Source organism: Nannospalax galili, unplaced genomic scaffold (genome assembly GCF_000622305.1).
Source record: "Nannospalax galili isolate Female #2095 unplaced genomic scaffold, S.galili_v1.0 scaffold806, whole genome shotgun sequence".
NCBI classification, from domain to species: domain Eukaryota; kingdom Metazoa; phylum Chordata; class Mammalia; order Rodentia; family Spalacidae; genus Nannospalax; species Nannospalax galili.
Genome location: NW_008355419.1, coordinates 1,303,544 through 1,318,973, shown reverse-complemented (window position 1 = coordinate 1,318,973; position 15,430 = coordinate 1,303,544). Strand labels below are relative to the sequence as shown.

The window sequence follows — 15,430 nt, the reverse complement described above, 5'->3', positions numbered from 1 at the left end:
CCTCCTTTGTCCCCCACCCCAGGGATTGAGGCCAGGGCTATTCATGACAGACAAGCAGCTCTACTGCTGTGATATTCCCAGTTCATTTTGAAGTTGGAAGCAAGGCCTCTCTCTGAAGCTCAGGCTAGACCCAAACTCTCAATCTTCTGCCTCAGTGTTGGGATCACAGGTGTGTTCCATCATTCCCGGCCAGTCTCTCCTTTTTAACTGAAGCTGTGTACCATTCACGTTTAGCATGATTGTTCCTATAGTACATGCAAACTCTGGTGCTGTTTCTCATGTGTCCCGCCTGCTTCCCCGCCCCCACTCCATTTCTAATTGTTTTATCTGTTCTGTTACCTCATTAATTTTTTTTTTTTTTTTGGTCTTTTGAGACAGGGTCTCCCTGTAGCCCCAGCTGTCCTGGAACTCACTATGTAGACCAGGCTGGCCTCGAACTCACAGAGATCCGCCTGCCTCTGCCTCCCAAGTGCTGGGATTAAAGGCGTGTGCCACCACGCCCGGCTGCCTCATTAATTTTTAAAAAATATTTCTTATTTTTATTTTATGTGTATAAGTGTATTGCCTGCAGGTATGTAAGTGCACCCATGTCATGCAATGCCTGCAGAGGTCAGAAAAAGGCATTGGAGCCCCTGGAACTGGAGTTACAGATGGTTGTTAGCTGCCATGTGGGTGCTGGGAATTGAACCTAGGTTGTCTGCAAGAGTAGTCAGTGCTCTTAACCACTGAGCCATCTCTGCAGCCCTACCTCATTAATTTCTTTTCCTTTTTTTTTTCTTTTGGTCTTTTTGAGACAGGGTCTCCCTGTAGCCCCAGCTGACCTGGAACTCTCTGTGCAGACCAGGCTGGCCTTGAACTCAGAGATCCACCTGCCTCTCTCTCCCAAATGCTGGGACTAAAAGTGTGTGCCACCACACCTGGCTCTCACTGATTTAAAAAAAAATTATCAGGTTATTTTGTGTGCATGTGTGTATATGTGTGAGTGCATGCATATCATGATGCACACATGGAAGTCAGAAGGCAACCTGCAGGAGCCGGTTCTCTCCTTCCACCATGTGGGTTGCTGGTATCCAGCTCAAGTCATCAGGCTTGGTGGTAAGCAACTTTACCCACTCAGCCATCTTGGTAGTCCCTGCCTCATTAATTATAACTCCTAAATCTCACCAGATTAATCAGTATTTCTGGTTCTTCTTCCCCCTGTAGATGCAGGTCTCCATCTAGTATGGTGTTCTGTTGAGGACTTGGCCTTTGCTGCTCTTGTAACGAAGGCTTGCTAGATGGCCTCTTTCAGCCTTTGTATGTCGGGAAGCACCTTGAATCTGCTTTCCTTCTTGAGAACTGTCTTCCCCTTGTAGAATCCTGGTTCTTTCTCAGTGTTGCCCAGTTGCTAGCTACTCTATCATCTTCCCAGTTGCACTGTCTGTGATAAGAGGTCCCCTGTCCTCTGTACCTCTGTCTCCAGTATCCCTAGACTCTGATTGTTTTTAAGATTTCCACTTGATGGGCCGGGCATGGTAGCCCACGCCTTTAATCCCAGCACTCAGGAGGCAGGCAGATCTCTGTGAGTTCGAGGCCAGCCTGGTCTACATAGTGAGTTCCAGGACAGCTGGGGCTACAGGGAGATCCTGTCTCAAAAAAACAAAGTCCTCTTTATCACTGGTTTGTACAGTTGACGACGATGTGACTGGGCCCTTTGCTGCGGGGTTCTCACACGTGGGGTTCGTTTTGGAACCTTTTCACTGTTATGTCTTCCAGTAGTGTCTCTGTCACTGCGGTCACTACCCATCTATGAGACTGCGTTAAAAGCCTGTTGTTTTCTGACTCCCTCCCTCCTTCCCTTCTTTTTTCTCTTTTTCTTTTTTTTTTTTTTTTTTTTTTTTTTTTTTTTTTTTTTTTTTTTTTAGGCAGGATCTTGCAGTGTAGCCCTGGCTGGCATGGATCTCACTATTATGTATGTTAGGCTGGCCTTGAACTTGCAGCAAACCATCCTTCCTCTACCTCCTGAGTGCTGGGATTGCTGGTGTGAGCCACCACAACTGGCAACATTACAGTTTTCATCTCGTTTTTTCCTTCTGTGTCACTGCTAAGCACAAGAACACTGTCACACTTTTGTTCCCCCACCCCTTCTCGTCTTTTGAGATGACAGGGTCTCATGTAGTCCAGGTTATCCTTAAACTCTCTTTGTAGTTGAGGATGGCCTTGAGCATGTCATGATTGTGCCTCCACCTCCTGAGTACTGGGATTACCACCCGGCTTCTAATAATCTTCCTCATGCCCTTGATTGCTAATTCCAACACCTGTGTCATCCTGGGTCAGTTTCTACCAATTAATTTTTCTCCTTATACACTGTACTTTCCCGCATTCTTTGCGTGCCTGGTAATCTTTGATTGAATGCCAGACATTTTTGAATTCCTATAAATATTCTTGAGCCTTTGTTCTGGAGCAGAGTTAAGTTACTTGAGATGGTTTAATCCTTTTGGTCTTGTTCTCATGATTTGTTAGGTCTGGAGGAAAGCTCTATCCAGTACCAGTTCTTCCCCAATACTAAAGCAAGGCTCTTCTGAGATCCCTGCCGGTCTCTGGTGACTTCTGAGTCTCTCTACCTGGAGAGTGAGGTGCCTGGGTAGGGTCAAGCCATCCCCAGTCTTGTGAGTCTCAGGCTCTGTTCCCTTGAGTTCTTTCCACAGCCTCATGGTGCCTTCTTGAATGTGTGTGTTAAGCTGTGTTTTGCCATACCCAAGACCTACAGTGTCCCTTCTCTCTCCTTCCCCAGATGTCCAGCTCTTTTTCATCAGCTGAGAGAATTTGCTAGGAAGCCTCAAGGATCTGAGTGGACCCTTTCCATTGCTGCCTCAAGGCAGAGCCCAACTAGGGTCTGCCAGTTTGCCTAAGCTTAGCCTCAGTTTGCAGAACTGGTTGCTTCCCAAGTTATGTGTGAGGCAGGAAGCAGCTCAGAGCTCCACACTAGGTCTAGGAGCTCAGGACTGTCACCCTACTTCATCCCACTCACCTGCCCATCACTGGCACAGCTGTCCTGCCTCCATCCACAGCACCTAAGATGTTCCCCATATGTTGGCCAAGACTCCACCCTGCTGGATCCTCTAGGTGTGGCCGGGTGGTCAGCTCCACCACCTCTACCTGCCCCAGCCGGGCCCGATGGGTCTGTGCTCAATGGCTCAGAGAGACCATGCTGCCCAGTCCTCAGTCCCTGTGCTCCAGAGCTACCTAGGCCTGGAACACCTGGCCATTCAGTGGGTGTGTCCACTCGGCAGATGTTCTCTAGGCATCAGCACTGTGCCTGGCCCTGTGGGAGATGGGGAGTGAGGTGCCTGGGGAGAAGGGTGAGTAAAACTGAGTCTTAGCCCAGGTCAAGGTGAATGAGCACTGATGTCCACCCAGGAACAAGCACTGTGATGGAAGCGGGCCTTGCCACAGGCACCCCATGCCCCTGACAGTCCCAGGGCAAGTTCAGCATGGTGACCCATGAACCAGTCAGGGAGAGACCCTCCCAGAGCATGTAAGCAATTGACCAGTGCAAGATCAGCCAAGCAGAGCCCCAGAGCTGGAGATTCGGTCCCAGGGTTCAAGGTGGACAGACAGATATAAAGGGAAAAAGGAGGCCCCAGAAGTGCCAAGGCCAGGAGGAGTCCTCTGCCGGGCACAGAGCCAAGGAAGGAAAGCAGGGCCCCTCCAAGTAGCCAACCAAAGCTGAATGTAGTCCACTGTGTTATAAATAGGACACTACATGCCCCCCACCAAGCAGAGCTCCAGGGTGGGGCCCAGGTACATCCCTGGCCAGGATTTACCATTCTTCACACAATCTAAAGGACACATATCCTGGTTTCTTCCTTTGGAAGGCGAGAGTGGCCGGGTCCTGAAGATCTCAGCAGGAGTCAGATATGTGCAGCTCCCCGCATACTCTGAGGTCAGCTTTTTCAAGATGGATGAAGACCATCAGGAGACACCCATCCAGACACCATTGTAAGGATGATGTCTCTCACTGGGCGCATGGACTGGAGGGAGGCCCCGTGGCTCCCTCACCCAAGCTCTCCTTGCCCTATACTACAACTGGTGCAGGCCTAGGACACAGTGTCAAGCAGCCAGAGCTGGAAGGGTAGAAATGAAATCAGGCAGAGTGTCAGGGAGTAGAGGGCTGGAGAAAGCCACATGCCTGTTGATCCCCAGGTACAGGAGCCTATTGACTAGACCTTCTCCCTAGGCTCCTTTTTCCCTAGCCCAGCAGGCGTTTCAGGGTGACTCACATGGCCCACCAAGTATGGTCAAACAGTGTTCCTTGAATGTCTTGCCTAGGCCAAGTCCCAGAGTCCAGGGTCAGGACATGCCATCCAGGGTGTAGGCTGCCTCTGCCCTGCCTTCTGCCTACTCCAGCCCCTGGCTCCTACCTCTGCCCCCTTGCTGTACCCCTCAAACCACTATATGGTGCTTGTTGTCTCTTTCCCAGTGGGTTCCAGTGCATTTCTTATCCTCTGTCCTTTGCCACATCCTGCGGACTGGAACCCAGGTCTAGTGTGGAAGGTGCCAGAGCCAACCTACCACTCTCCAAGGGAGATCTGGAGCAGGCACTGGACAACCAGGGAGACACCCCCAGCATCCTGCCTGGTGAGTGGAGTTAAACCACCTGGTGGTGGGCCACACAAGCAGTCAGGAGTATACAAGGTGACAGAGTGCTCAGAACTGGGGTGGGAGGGAGACAAGGCCACCCTTGCAGATGGGGCACAGTGAATCTGGGAGAAACGAAGCCTAGGGAAGACCGGACCCAGGCCTGAGCCACTGTCAGCAAAGAGCCAACATAACCCCCTCTTCACAAGTCCAGCAGTGAACTACCCATCCTGGGTGATTCATGGGGAAGTGGAGCTACCCATCCCGGGTGATCCTGTGGCCCATACAGACCCAGCAGCCATGGAGGATAAATGGCCCTGGGCTGGCAGAGGCTGTAGGACCCCAGCCTAAGCTCAGCTATACAGTTGGCTTTGTTGGTCTGTGGCCCTTCTGGCTTGTTCCACCTCACATGTGTTTGGCTCACATTTCTTCATGAAGATGTGGTTCCCTACCCCCAGGTCAGGCAGGTAGACCTGCACCCCAAAGAGTACACAACCAGATTTACAGCGGGTCATTGGGGAATTATCCATGCAAGCAGGTGCTGAGCTCAGGAGCTGAATCCAAGTTTAATCACTGCAGTTTATTGTGCCTGGTTTTATTAAGTCCTCTTACACCTCAACACATCATAAATACTCAGCTTGCATCTTAATGTGGCAACAGGGACAAACTTGATGGCCTTTGTGTTAACACAGGCATCTGATCGAGCTGGGTGCTGGAGACCCAGCAGGCAGGCTAGGTGCCACTAGGGGCCATGTGGCCTCATGTATCTTCTTGTGGTCTCCTTGCTGTGGCTCGGCACCCTGATCCTTCTAGTCTCTGAACAGGAGTGAGAAATTTCAGTAAGAGGGTGAGTCTCTCAGGCAAATCTATACACCCTGTGTTTGGGAGCCTGTGGCCACTTTTTGACTTGGGATTGACAGTCAGGATCCCTAGTTCTGGACCTGGCTCTTGAGACACAGACTGCAGACTTTAGATCACTGAAAAAGCATATCCCAGAATCCCAGACCTGATCTGATTTAGTCGTTTTTTTTTTTTTTTTTTTTTTTTTTTTTTTTGGCTTCTACAAGGGATTGAACATAAGACCTCGTGCATACAGGTCAAAGCTCTACCACTGAGATACACCCCCAGCAATTACACGTCATGCCTGAGACCAAGTGCAGATGGGGCAAGAGTTAAGACCCTCATTGCCCTCCACTAAGTGTTCAAAGCTTGGGTCAGGTTCTGTTGTTGGTTGCTTGGTTGGTTGGTTTTTCGAGACAGAGTCTTACTATGTACGCAGAGAGGCAGCTTCTTACTGCAGCTTCCCTGATGCTGGGTCATGGACATTTCCACCATGTGACTGCCATGGAAGTGGAGTCCTGCTTCAGCCTCTTCTGGCCTCACAAACCACACACAGCACCAAGTAGATTCCCTTCTTTGGGACTTGCACACAGGTGACTATACAGTCAGGCCACTACCCTGAAGTGTCCATTTAGGCCTGAACCCCCTACACGTGGCTCCCCCACAGAGTGGTCCACAGCCCTTTCTTGCTTCCCACCTGACCCAACTATTAAGCCCGAGAACCTTTGAGCAGGCATTGGGCAGGGACGACCCCTCCCTCCCCGGCTCCTCTCTTCTTCAGATGCCCCAACCCCTATAGGCTGGAGGGTCCCTGCACCCTGACTCTACCCCTTCTGCCCCTGGATGTGAAGCCTGTGGCCCCTAACACATGTCACTCATCCTCTTGTCAGGTGTCTCCTGACCTGAGCAGCTTGAGTTCAGGTTCCCCATGGGCTGTTCTGCCTATCAGTGGTGCCTAAGCTCCCGTGAGCCTCCTAAGACTCACACTGAATCTTCAGAGGCCCTATGGGGCCTCACAGTCCTCCAAGGCCCTCCCGAAAGCTCCCAGTGGCACATGGCAGAAGAGGGCAGGAAAGACAAAAGGGCAGCAGTTCGGGGTCTCAGTAGCATAGGTCTTTGGGGATTCCTGGCTCCTTGACCCTCAAGAAGCCCTACCAGCTGGTAGCCAGAGGCCCCCAGAGTATGATGACTCTGCCTTTCCAAGGGCAGCAAACATCTCTGACAGAATGAGGACTTGTCCAAACAGCCATCCTGAGAAGAGCAGCAAAGGCTGTGGACCCTCCCATGGGAACAAGGCTGGGGCGGAGTCTCACATTCTTTCCTTGTGGGGCAGGTTGTAGGCCCCACAGGACAACCAGACCCTGTATACCCTGAACAGAAGCCAAGCTTTTCTGGCCTCGGGGGCTGTGGATACAGGGGATCCTGGAAAGGGATCTGGCCCATCTCTGCCTTTGTCTGCCCCCACCTCAGTCACAGGAGCAATTTCATGCCACATCGGCAGAATGCTTCTCATATTTTTTCGTAAAAATACTCACTAAAGCCGGGTGTGGTGGCACATGCCCTTAATCCCAGCACTATAGTGGCAGAGGCAGGCGGATCTTTGTGAGTTCGAGGCCAGCCTGATCTACATAATGAGTTCCAGGACAGCTGGGGCTACAAGGAGACCCTGTCTCAAAAAGACAAAAAAAAAAAAAAAAAAAAAAAAAAAAAAAAAACTCACTAGGCACCATGCCTTTCACTTAGAGAGACTTTGAGAACCAAGCACTGAGGTCTCAATGGAAAACAGGCCCCAGAAAACAGAACTTGCTGCTCCACACTGCCGAGAATGCGCCTGCTCCGTCTTCCACAAGTGGCTCCACAGCATCTGGTCCTTGTGTGGTGCTGTTATCATAGGGGGACACAGGCTCCCAAGGGCCTCCAGCGTGCCCAGCAGTTAACTCAAGAGCCAGGCCCAGGTGCCTTCTGGCCCTACGGGGTGTGCATCATCTTGGTGTCTAACCACAGGGAGTCTGGGTCTACCATCAGAAGAACCACAAGGCTTTGAACCTGACATTGGGAGTCTGATGCTGACCTTAGCTGAACCCAGGGCCTTGTGCATGCTATGCAAGCACTCTACCACTAAGCTCCTTCTCCCATCACTGTTCCGGTTGGATCTCCTCAAGGGCTAGCCAGCACCCCAGACCCAACTGTGAGGTCCATTTCCCTGTTGCTTCTAGCTGAGTTCAGCCTGTTTCTTCATCTATAAAATAAGGACAGCAGCCTCGCCTCCTAGGGCATTCAGGTCACACACTGGCCCCTACCCCAGCCTGTGCAGGTAGAGCTAGGGTGGAAGCAGGGCCACCCCAGAGGGTTCAACCCAGTTAAATCCAAACTGAGCCAAAGTAACAGACCAAGGTTCGGGGAAATGGCTTGCTGCCTATTTCCACTTCTCTTAAAACTCTCCTGCCCAGTACTCTCCTGTGGCAGGTGTCTTTAGTTTGTCTTTTCATCTGTCTCAGCTGATAGGGCGGAAGGCCCAGAAGTTGCCCCTGGGTAGGTCGTTCCAGGCCCTTGGACCGCACCGGAGGCTGACCTGCTCACTGGGCAAGAGCCCCACAATTCCCACCCTCCTGCTGGAGCCCTTCAGCCCCCAGAACCAAGCACCAGAATGTGTCCCTTAGAAACACTCCAACTGAAGTCAACTCTCCCGATGCCATTTGATGTGTGTTTGAGCCCTGGCAGGAAAGTACAAAGGGCCAGGCTGAGAGGAACAGCCAGGACCCCGGGAAGGCACTTCTCTCGCCAGCCAGTGATAGGCAAAGTGGAGCACAGCCTTCCCCTCATTTCATAAGTCTTAGCCTTCTCCTTCCTGGGATCCCAATTCTGCCCCCTCACACACTCTGCCCCCCATACACTGCCCCAGGGACCCCAGGGGTGCTTGGAGGGGCCCCACCTGGCACCTCTAGTTGCCCACCTGTGTCCCACTCTGACCTTGAGCCCCTTTGGAGGATGAGGGGCCCTCTGGCCATGTGTCTTTCCCCGACAAGCATTCTGCAGAGTCCTTAAGTCACTACAGAAGTTCAGCTTTGTTTCGAGGGACTGAGTCCACCCACCAGCAAGAGCAAAGTCTGAACAAAGCCCCTTCTGCCAGATAGCTAAAGCCTGAGGTATCAGTATAGGACAGAAAGCCCAAGTCAAGGACTGGACTTCCCAGGAAGAGCCCCTGTCTGGATCAACAGGATGGAGGCAGCTTGGGGAGACATGCTTCAAGGACTCAAACCCCACATAGATGACACATGCCCAGCTGTGCTAGAGACCCCAGCCAGAGAGGGGCACTGCAGTCCTGAAGGAAAGCAACAAGAGAATGGAACTCCAGGACAGTCCCCACATGTCCAGGGAAAGTGAACCAGGAATTCTGTCCTTAGAGAAGACTTCAGTATTCTCAAAACAACCAAGCAGAACCCTTGGCTATCCTGCTGCTATGCCTGACGGGGGCGCTGTGCTGGCTTACTGGGTTCTTCGTGCCAGCGTCCCTCCCTTTCAGGCAGACCCTAGCTAAGAGCCTGTGAGGCCTGTCAGTGCTGAGGGAAGGAAGAACTTGGCAATGTGAGGTTCCCCTGAGACCATCGTGGTCCTTCCCAAGCTTTCCACTGGTTTCACTGCTGCGGTAGAAGCAGCAGGCTGCATACCACTAGTTCGACTGCAGCTGGCAAGCCATCATCCCCATGGTCCCGGGGAGTGAAGAGGCTAGGTTGCAGGCTGTGTGGGGGTCACAAGTGGGACCACCTCTGGCACAGATGCAGGGAGGGAAGCATGCTCTCTGGTTCCCTAGGTTTAGCCTGACGCAGTGGCTGAGCGTCTTCTCTGATGTCGTCTATACTGGATGCATGGGTGGGGTAGCCTGACAAAATTTCTACTTGGCAGAGATGCCCAGTGTTCATTCCCCTTCCTCTCGTACCAGAGCCTAATCTTGGTAGGCACATTGTGTTCACCTGTGTGGCCTGGCATGGTTGTGTGACTAAGTCCTGCCTCTCCTTCCTGCCAGTAGCATGCAGCATGATATCTGGAGCTTATGTAGCTTGCTAGGACCAAGACCCAGTAAGTGAACATGGCAGTATCAGACAGGACAGGAACAGGGGCCTCGTGGTCTCTGGCTGTGCTTGGTGTTTCGTATGTGAGAGACCTGCCCCTGCCCAGGAGCACCATCCCAAGGAGCCTTAACAAGAGTGAGACCCATGAGTTTTTGGTCCCATTCCTCTGAGGGCTTCTGCTGAGTTGATGCCTACTGATGAGAGCTTTCTGGGCTCTTGCCTCTGCCCCGATCTTGAGTGACTGTCTGGGTGGCAAATCCTGGCTGGTGGCTGGTGAGGTGAGTGGACAGTTCCTGAGATGACTGAACACACACAGTTAGGACAGCTTAAGGCCCTGGTGCTCAGCTCCTTCCTTCCTGGGTTGACCTGTGGCCTCTGCTTGGAGTCATTTGTGTGAGAGGAAGCAGGGATCGTACCGCCCAGCCCACCCCCACCATGTGCTCGCTAGAAGACAACATGTACACCCAGCAGAAGGTTCTCCACAACCTCCTGATTTGCACCTTGAGTGCTGAGGGGTTTCAGTTTGGCAGCCCAGCTCGGAGGTCGGGCTGCCCTGAGGAGGAGGTGGGAAGGAGGCTCTGGAGAGAAGTGCAGAGCGTGCGTGAGTCAGACCTAAAATTAAAGCAGAATGGGAGGTGGCATACACTTTAAAGCGATTATCAGTGTTTCAACGTGTTCCTGAAGCCCGAGGCCAACAGCCAGGGTACAGGGAGCCCCACCTGCAGGCAGGAGCAGCCTGGGGCCTCTGCAGGCAACTGGTGTCCCCAGCCCACTTTCAATTCCTCTGGACCAAAAGACAATGGCCAGGTGCACCCCCTGGCCTCAGTTTCATGGCCTTGAGTGTAACACAGTGAAAAACTAGACACTGCCGGCAAGGGGCTTTGGGAGGCATCCTCTGCTGGGTAGAGGCCATGGGTCCCCCTGAGAGCCCACTGCCCATAGAGGAGACAGGAGTCAGTCCAGCTCCCTGACCCGCTGCCTGCAGCCAGACCTCTTGGGGTTTGGCAAGCGCATACTAGCCACCATATCACTGGAAGCCACTCTGGGTGCTGTCCCTCCAGGGCATCCCTGGCCCCGACCCACCATGGCGCTAGCTGGGACTCAGGATCTCGGGGATCTTTGGTCTGAGATCTCATGACAGTTGTGGAAACAAACCCCCCGAAACCTCATGTTCCCCTTTCACAAATGAGTAAACCAGAGAGAAAACGTGTTCTTCTGGAGGCCTGATGTCAGTAATATGTAATTGCAAAATGCAGTATTTCATTATTCTGTTGATATGAAATATTTCAGTTGTTTAATTGTTTTTAAGTTTCCAATAGACTATTTGCATTTCGATGAGCAGATCCGACAATTCCTAGACGTGGACTATTGCCAGATATTGCAAACCCTATTTTGGATAAATTACAGCACCCAGATTTTAGCAACAAAGCACATTGATTTTATATTCAAAGGGCTTTTATATTTAGTCTCTTAACCTTTTGTAATTCCCACCCACAGCTTGAAGCACAGAGCCCTTTGTGTTCCTTGTTCTCAGTGGGGTGTCTGCCGCGCCCCGCAATTTGGGCCCATTGACTCATACGGCAGGTGCAGATGATTGCGGGTGGACGCTGTGGTTGCTGGCCAGTGATTGCAGGATGGACGAGGTGGGCTCTGGGCCCATGGCTCAGACAATCCCTTGCAAATTGGTTTTGGGAACCTAGAGTTCACTGCAGTGAGAGGTCAGGTTGCTTTTCTTTCTTTCTTTTTTTTCCCCTGTAATGCACAAAACCCTCCCAGTGAATGTTTTCAATCGGCCTGAGTGATTTCTCTTTTTCATGTGTTGGACAAATGGTTTTGAGTGTTCATCACATGCAATCTATGAAGAATCAACCGTTATTGTATGACGATTTTAAAAACCAAGGTGCCCTTTGATGCTAATTCAATCTTGCCAATAAAGTGGCAGAATGTGTAACAGGAATTTCTAAAAATTTCATTGCCTCCCGGGGTGACACCGCACTTTAATATTAATTGTCTATAGTTAATTATGGCAGGTAGCCTGAGAGAGATGTAATTTTAAAGGGAAGTTTGCACTATCAATTCTTTTTTTAGGAATCATATCACATAGAGAGAATGTCCCAGAAAAAAAATATATAGCATAAAAAGACACATTACTTCCCATGCCAGAACAGTGGTAAGCATGGAGGCGCACCAGATGTCAGGGCATTTGTTCAAAGACATACAGTAGATGTGTGGGGTGGGCAGGGGCCCCAGATGTTATCCCTAAGCAAGTTCCCTCTGTGGTGTGACATGCAGGAGGGCTGGGAGGAGGGAAGACCCCTTTCTCTCCCTCAGGATTCAGCTGTCCCTTTGGGGTAACTGCTTTTCTGGGTAAAGTTGAGTCTCTCACTGTCTCTCTCCCTCTAGGACTTCTCAGTTCTCCAAGGTCCTAAATTTTTAAATTACATTTTTGTTTATTTGTGGGAGGAGGGTGTGTTCACACCACAGTACAGTTGTGGGCGTAGGAGGGCTTTGGGGAGTCAGTTCTCTCCTACTGTATGGTTCCCAGGAATTGAACTCAGGTCATCAGGCTTGGCAACAAGTACCTTTACCCATCTCACTGGCCCCTCAAGATTTTTCTGTTGTTCGTTCCTCCTTTCCTGTCCTGAACAACTCCGTTCTAAGGCTGTTAAGTCTGACCAATGAGGGAGTGTCTGAAGCCAAGGAGGGGTGCAGGTGAGGGGCCTAAATGGGATGAGGAAGGCTCCCTACAAGGAGGGGTCTGTGCCTGAGAAGTTGGGGAAGGCTCTGTGGGGACCACAGTGGTGACAGAGTTGAGACTCTGGAGATGGATCCTGTGAGTCCCTGCCTTGAGGGTTCTTGGGCAGGTGGTCAGATATGAAAAATGGAACAAGAGGCCCAGACATTTAGAAGCTGAGGGGTGTATGTGAGCACATTATAGGTTGACATAAAAGTAGACATAGTGTGCACATGAGGCCTGTGTACAAATAGTGGGGCATGTGAGCAGGACCCCTACCAGCGGAGAGCAGACTTGGTACCTGGAGCCTGGTCTCCAAGCATGGCGTTTGTGAGAAGAACCAGTGTGCAGACCTGGCCCTGAAGGGCTTCAGAGTGAACCTCTCAGAGGCCTGTCAGAGGTGGGAGCTCCAGGGACAAGAGGGACAGGCCCCAAGGGGGAAAGGCTCCACAGGACAGCCTGAGATCGTTTGGCCGTTTAAATAAAGGACGATGACCCTGGATCAGAGACCAGTGAATAGTGTGTCCTGAACCATGGAAGTGTCTGGGTCATGGTGTTAGTCTGATGGCATGTGACATTTTATGTGGCCTCAAAGCCCCTCCCCCAGAGTCCTGTCATGGACTACCAGAGTTAGGGTCTAGTGGAGACTCTGGAAGCTGCCACCCTAACCGAGCCACCAGAGTGGACCCTGTAGGTAACTTCATAGAATTCCCTTCGCATCTGGGGTGGGAGTAGACCTATGTCCACTTCTGTCACCAAAGACCTATAACAAACTTCTAACCATGACAGGTTCTCAGTGATGGGACCTCAGACAAACACAGATATGAAGTACTTTCCCCAGAAGACGCAGCCCTGAACTGTGGTTGACGAGGACACTGGCAGTCAGGGAAAGGCGAGGAATGTCTCTGATGAGCACAAAGAGACAATAACAGCTCGGTGTGATGTGGTTCTAACCAGGCTGCTCCGTCTTTTCACCAGTGAGGACTCTGTAGCTTTGGGGTGGGAAAGGGAAGCACCTTAGGGTTTGGGGGTGGGTGTCAGGCTCCACTTTCTGCTGTGTCTGTAGCTGTCTAGATTTGAGGCCAGTTTTATTTTGGTTGATTTTTGCAGTGCTGGGGGTGGAAGCCAGGGCCTTACAAATACCAGTATGCACTGTGCCCCTGAGCCACACCCCTCATGCCCCAGTTGGTTTTAAAAGAAAAGCAAGAAAAGACCTCCCTGCCCTCCTCCCTGCTGTTTCCTAAGAGGGTACAGTTGCTGGACAGGTTTTGGGCATCACCCTGCTGTCATGTCAGAATGGGGCCTGCTGCTTTTGAGGACTTTTGGGGCCCATCCACCCAACTACCAGGAACCCTGCTGGCCTCCCCAGCCAGGGTCCACACTGGGACACCTGTGGGCTCCCCTCCCACCTCTGGCCCCACTGTCCCAGCTCCCAGGCACTGCAGGCTGTGAGAACTCAACTCAGGAGCCCTTCCTTCACACTGTGGACCAGGCGCTTGAGTGCCGCCTCACAGTTCTGGGAATCATGAGGCCTCCCCACTACTGCTAGAAAGAGAGCTATCCACAGGCTCTTAGCAGGCTCTGCTTCCTGTTGTCTACTGAGCAGTGAGGTGCAGGCTCTTGGGCAGTGAGTCAAGGCTGAGGATCCTGGGTGACAGCCCTTCCATGGGGTCACAGCCTTACTGGGTGCATTGCATCTTAGATGGCCACATGCATTGTCACAGCCTGTGTGGCTCTGCCCACTCTGCTGTCACCCTCTGCTGACAGTACCTATGATGAGGCTCTTCAGGAGCATAAAGGAATGAAGCAGGGCCTCGGCCACTCCATGGAGGGCCTTGGCGGAGGCAGCAGGAACAGACAGATCAGACCAGTCTGTCTCCAGGGCAATATCAGGAAGGTAGCCAAGAACCTGAGGTCTGCAGATACGTCCTTCTTATCCATGCAGGACTTCAGTGCTGAGGTCACCTCTCCTGTGACCTTCCAGTGGACAGACAGCAAGGTCATCTGCATCCTGATCTACCACAGAGACAGATTCTGGTGGTGACAGTGGGAAGAAGTCACATCAGCAAGTGTCACCTGTGGCAGCTTCAGCTCTGACCTAGTGGCCCCCATGTGGCCTGGCCTGCACCCAGGACCCCTTATCAGCATTTCTGCACACTGTGGGACTGCTGGCATGAACTTGGCCAGAATGGGTACCCTCAACCATCCATGGTCATTTGATCAGAGCTCTGCTCACCTATGGGCTTGACTCAGGGCCCGTCAAGCAGTTTCTGCCCCCTTCTGGTACCCCAGTCTCAAGGACCGTGTGGACCCATCCTGTGTGTCTTTGGCCTCTGTCAGCCAGTGTGGTGCTCACTCCAGTGTTGGGGTTGGGCTGGAGTGCTCAGTGCCCAGGGACACGGGCTCTCATGCTCCAGGCTGCAGCCGTTTAGGGCTCAAAAAGGCTATAGACTAGGCGGGCACCAGAGCCTGAATCTGGGTTGGCTCTCTGCTCTCATCCCGGCAGCGCCGGTCAGCAGCTGCATTTGAGCAGAGCTGCCTGTAGGACAGGAGACACAATGGGGAACCCCAAGTGAGGGGAGACCCAGAGACCCCATACTGACTCCTCCTGTCGGGGATTGGGGGCTGCAGCATCCCCACAAGGCCTGGTGCTGTCCCGGTGGCCCAGCCTCGCTCTGTTGTGCTGTGTACAAACAGCTTGGCTGGGGAGAGCCTCCTGGAGGCAAGGAGTGGGTGGGGGTGTCAGAAACAGATTCAGAAAGAACCCCAAATTAGCCCAGTCTTGGAAGCTTGCCAACAGCAGCTCGCTGGCTTCCCTGTTCCAAAGCAGTTCTGACATGGAGCTCCAGAAGGCAGGCATGGAGCAGCCGCTTGCCTGAGGGGGGCTGTGTTTCACAAAGGGGTTTCCAGCCAGCTTAGGTGTGGCACAGAGCTTGAGCTCTTCAGAAGAGGGACCACGTGGGGCAGGCATGGCGGTGCCTGCCTGCTATCCCAGCACTTGTGAAGCTGAAATAGGACAGTCATGAGTTCCAGGCTGGCTGGGGTTACAACAGTGAGTTCTAGGCTAGCCTGTCTAGACTCTGTCTCAAAAAAAAAAAAAAAAAGGGCGATTTTGGTAAAGCCAAAAAACCCCAGGCCTTTTCCCCTCACCCGGCGCACACCCCTA

General features: G+C 52.2%; 1 protein-coding gene across 8 annotated transcripts in view; it reads left to right on the top strand.

Moving 5' to 3' along the window:
- The window catches only part of Morn1 (MORN repeat containing 1), a 57,189-nt gene that overhangs the window by 21,941 nt on the left and 19,818 nt on the right, over positions 1-15,430 (top strand). For 4 of the 8 annotated variants that reach the window (XM_029555861.1, XM_029555859.1, XM_029555862.1 and 1 more), the window contains 2 exons: positions 3,858-3,981; positions 4,463-4,620. In XM_029555861.1, the coding sequence (XP_029411721.1) occupies positions 3,858-3,981; positions 4,463-4,620 (282 nt within the window). Of the gene's footprint in view, positions 1-3,857; positions 3,982-4,462; positions 4,621-7,203; positions 7,315-11,027; positions 11,114-15,430 lie in introns of those variants that run through there. The other 4 variants (XM_029555863.1, XM_029555864.1, XM_029555866.1 and 1 more) reach the window with 3 other exon arrangements.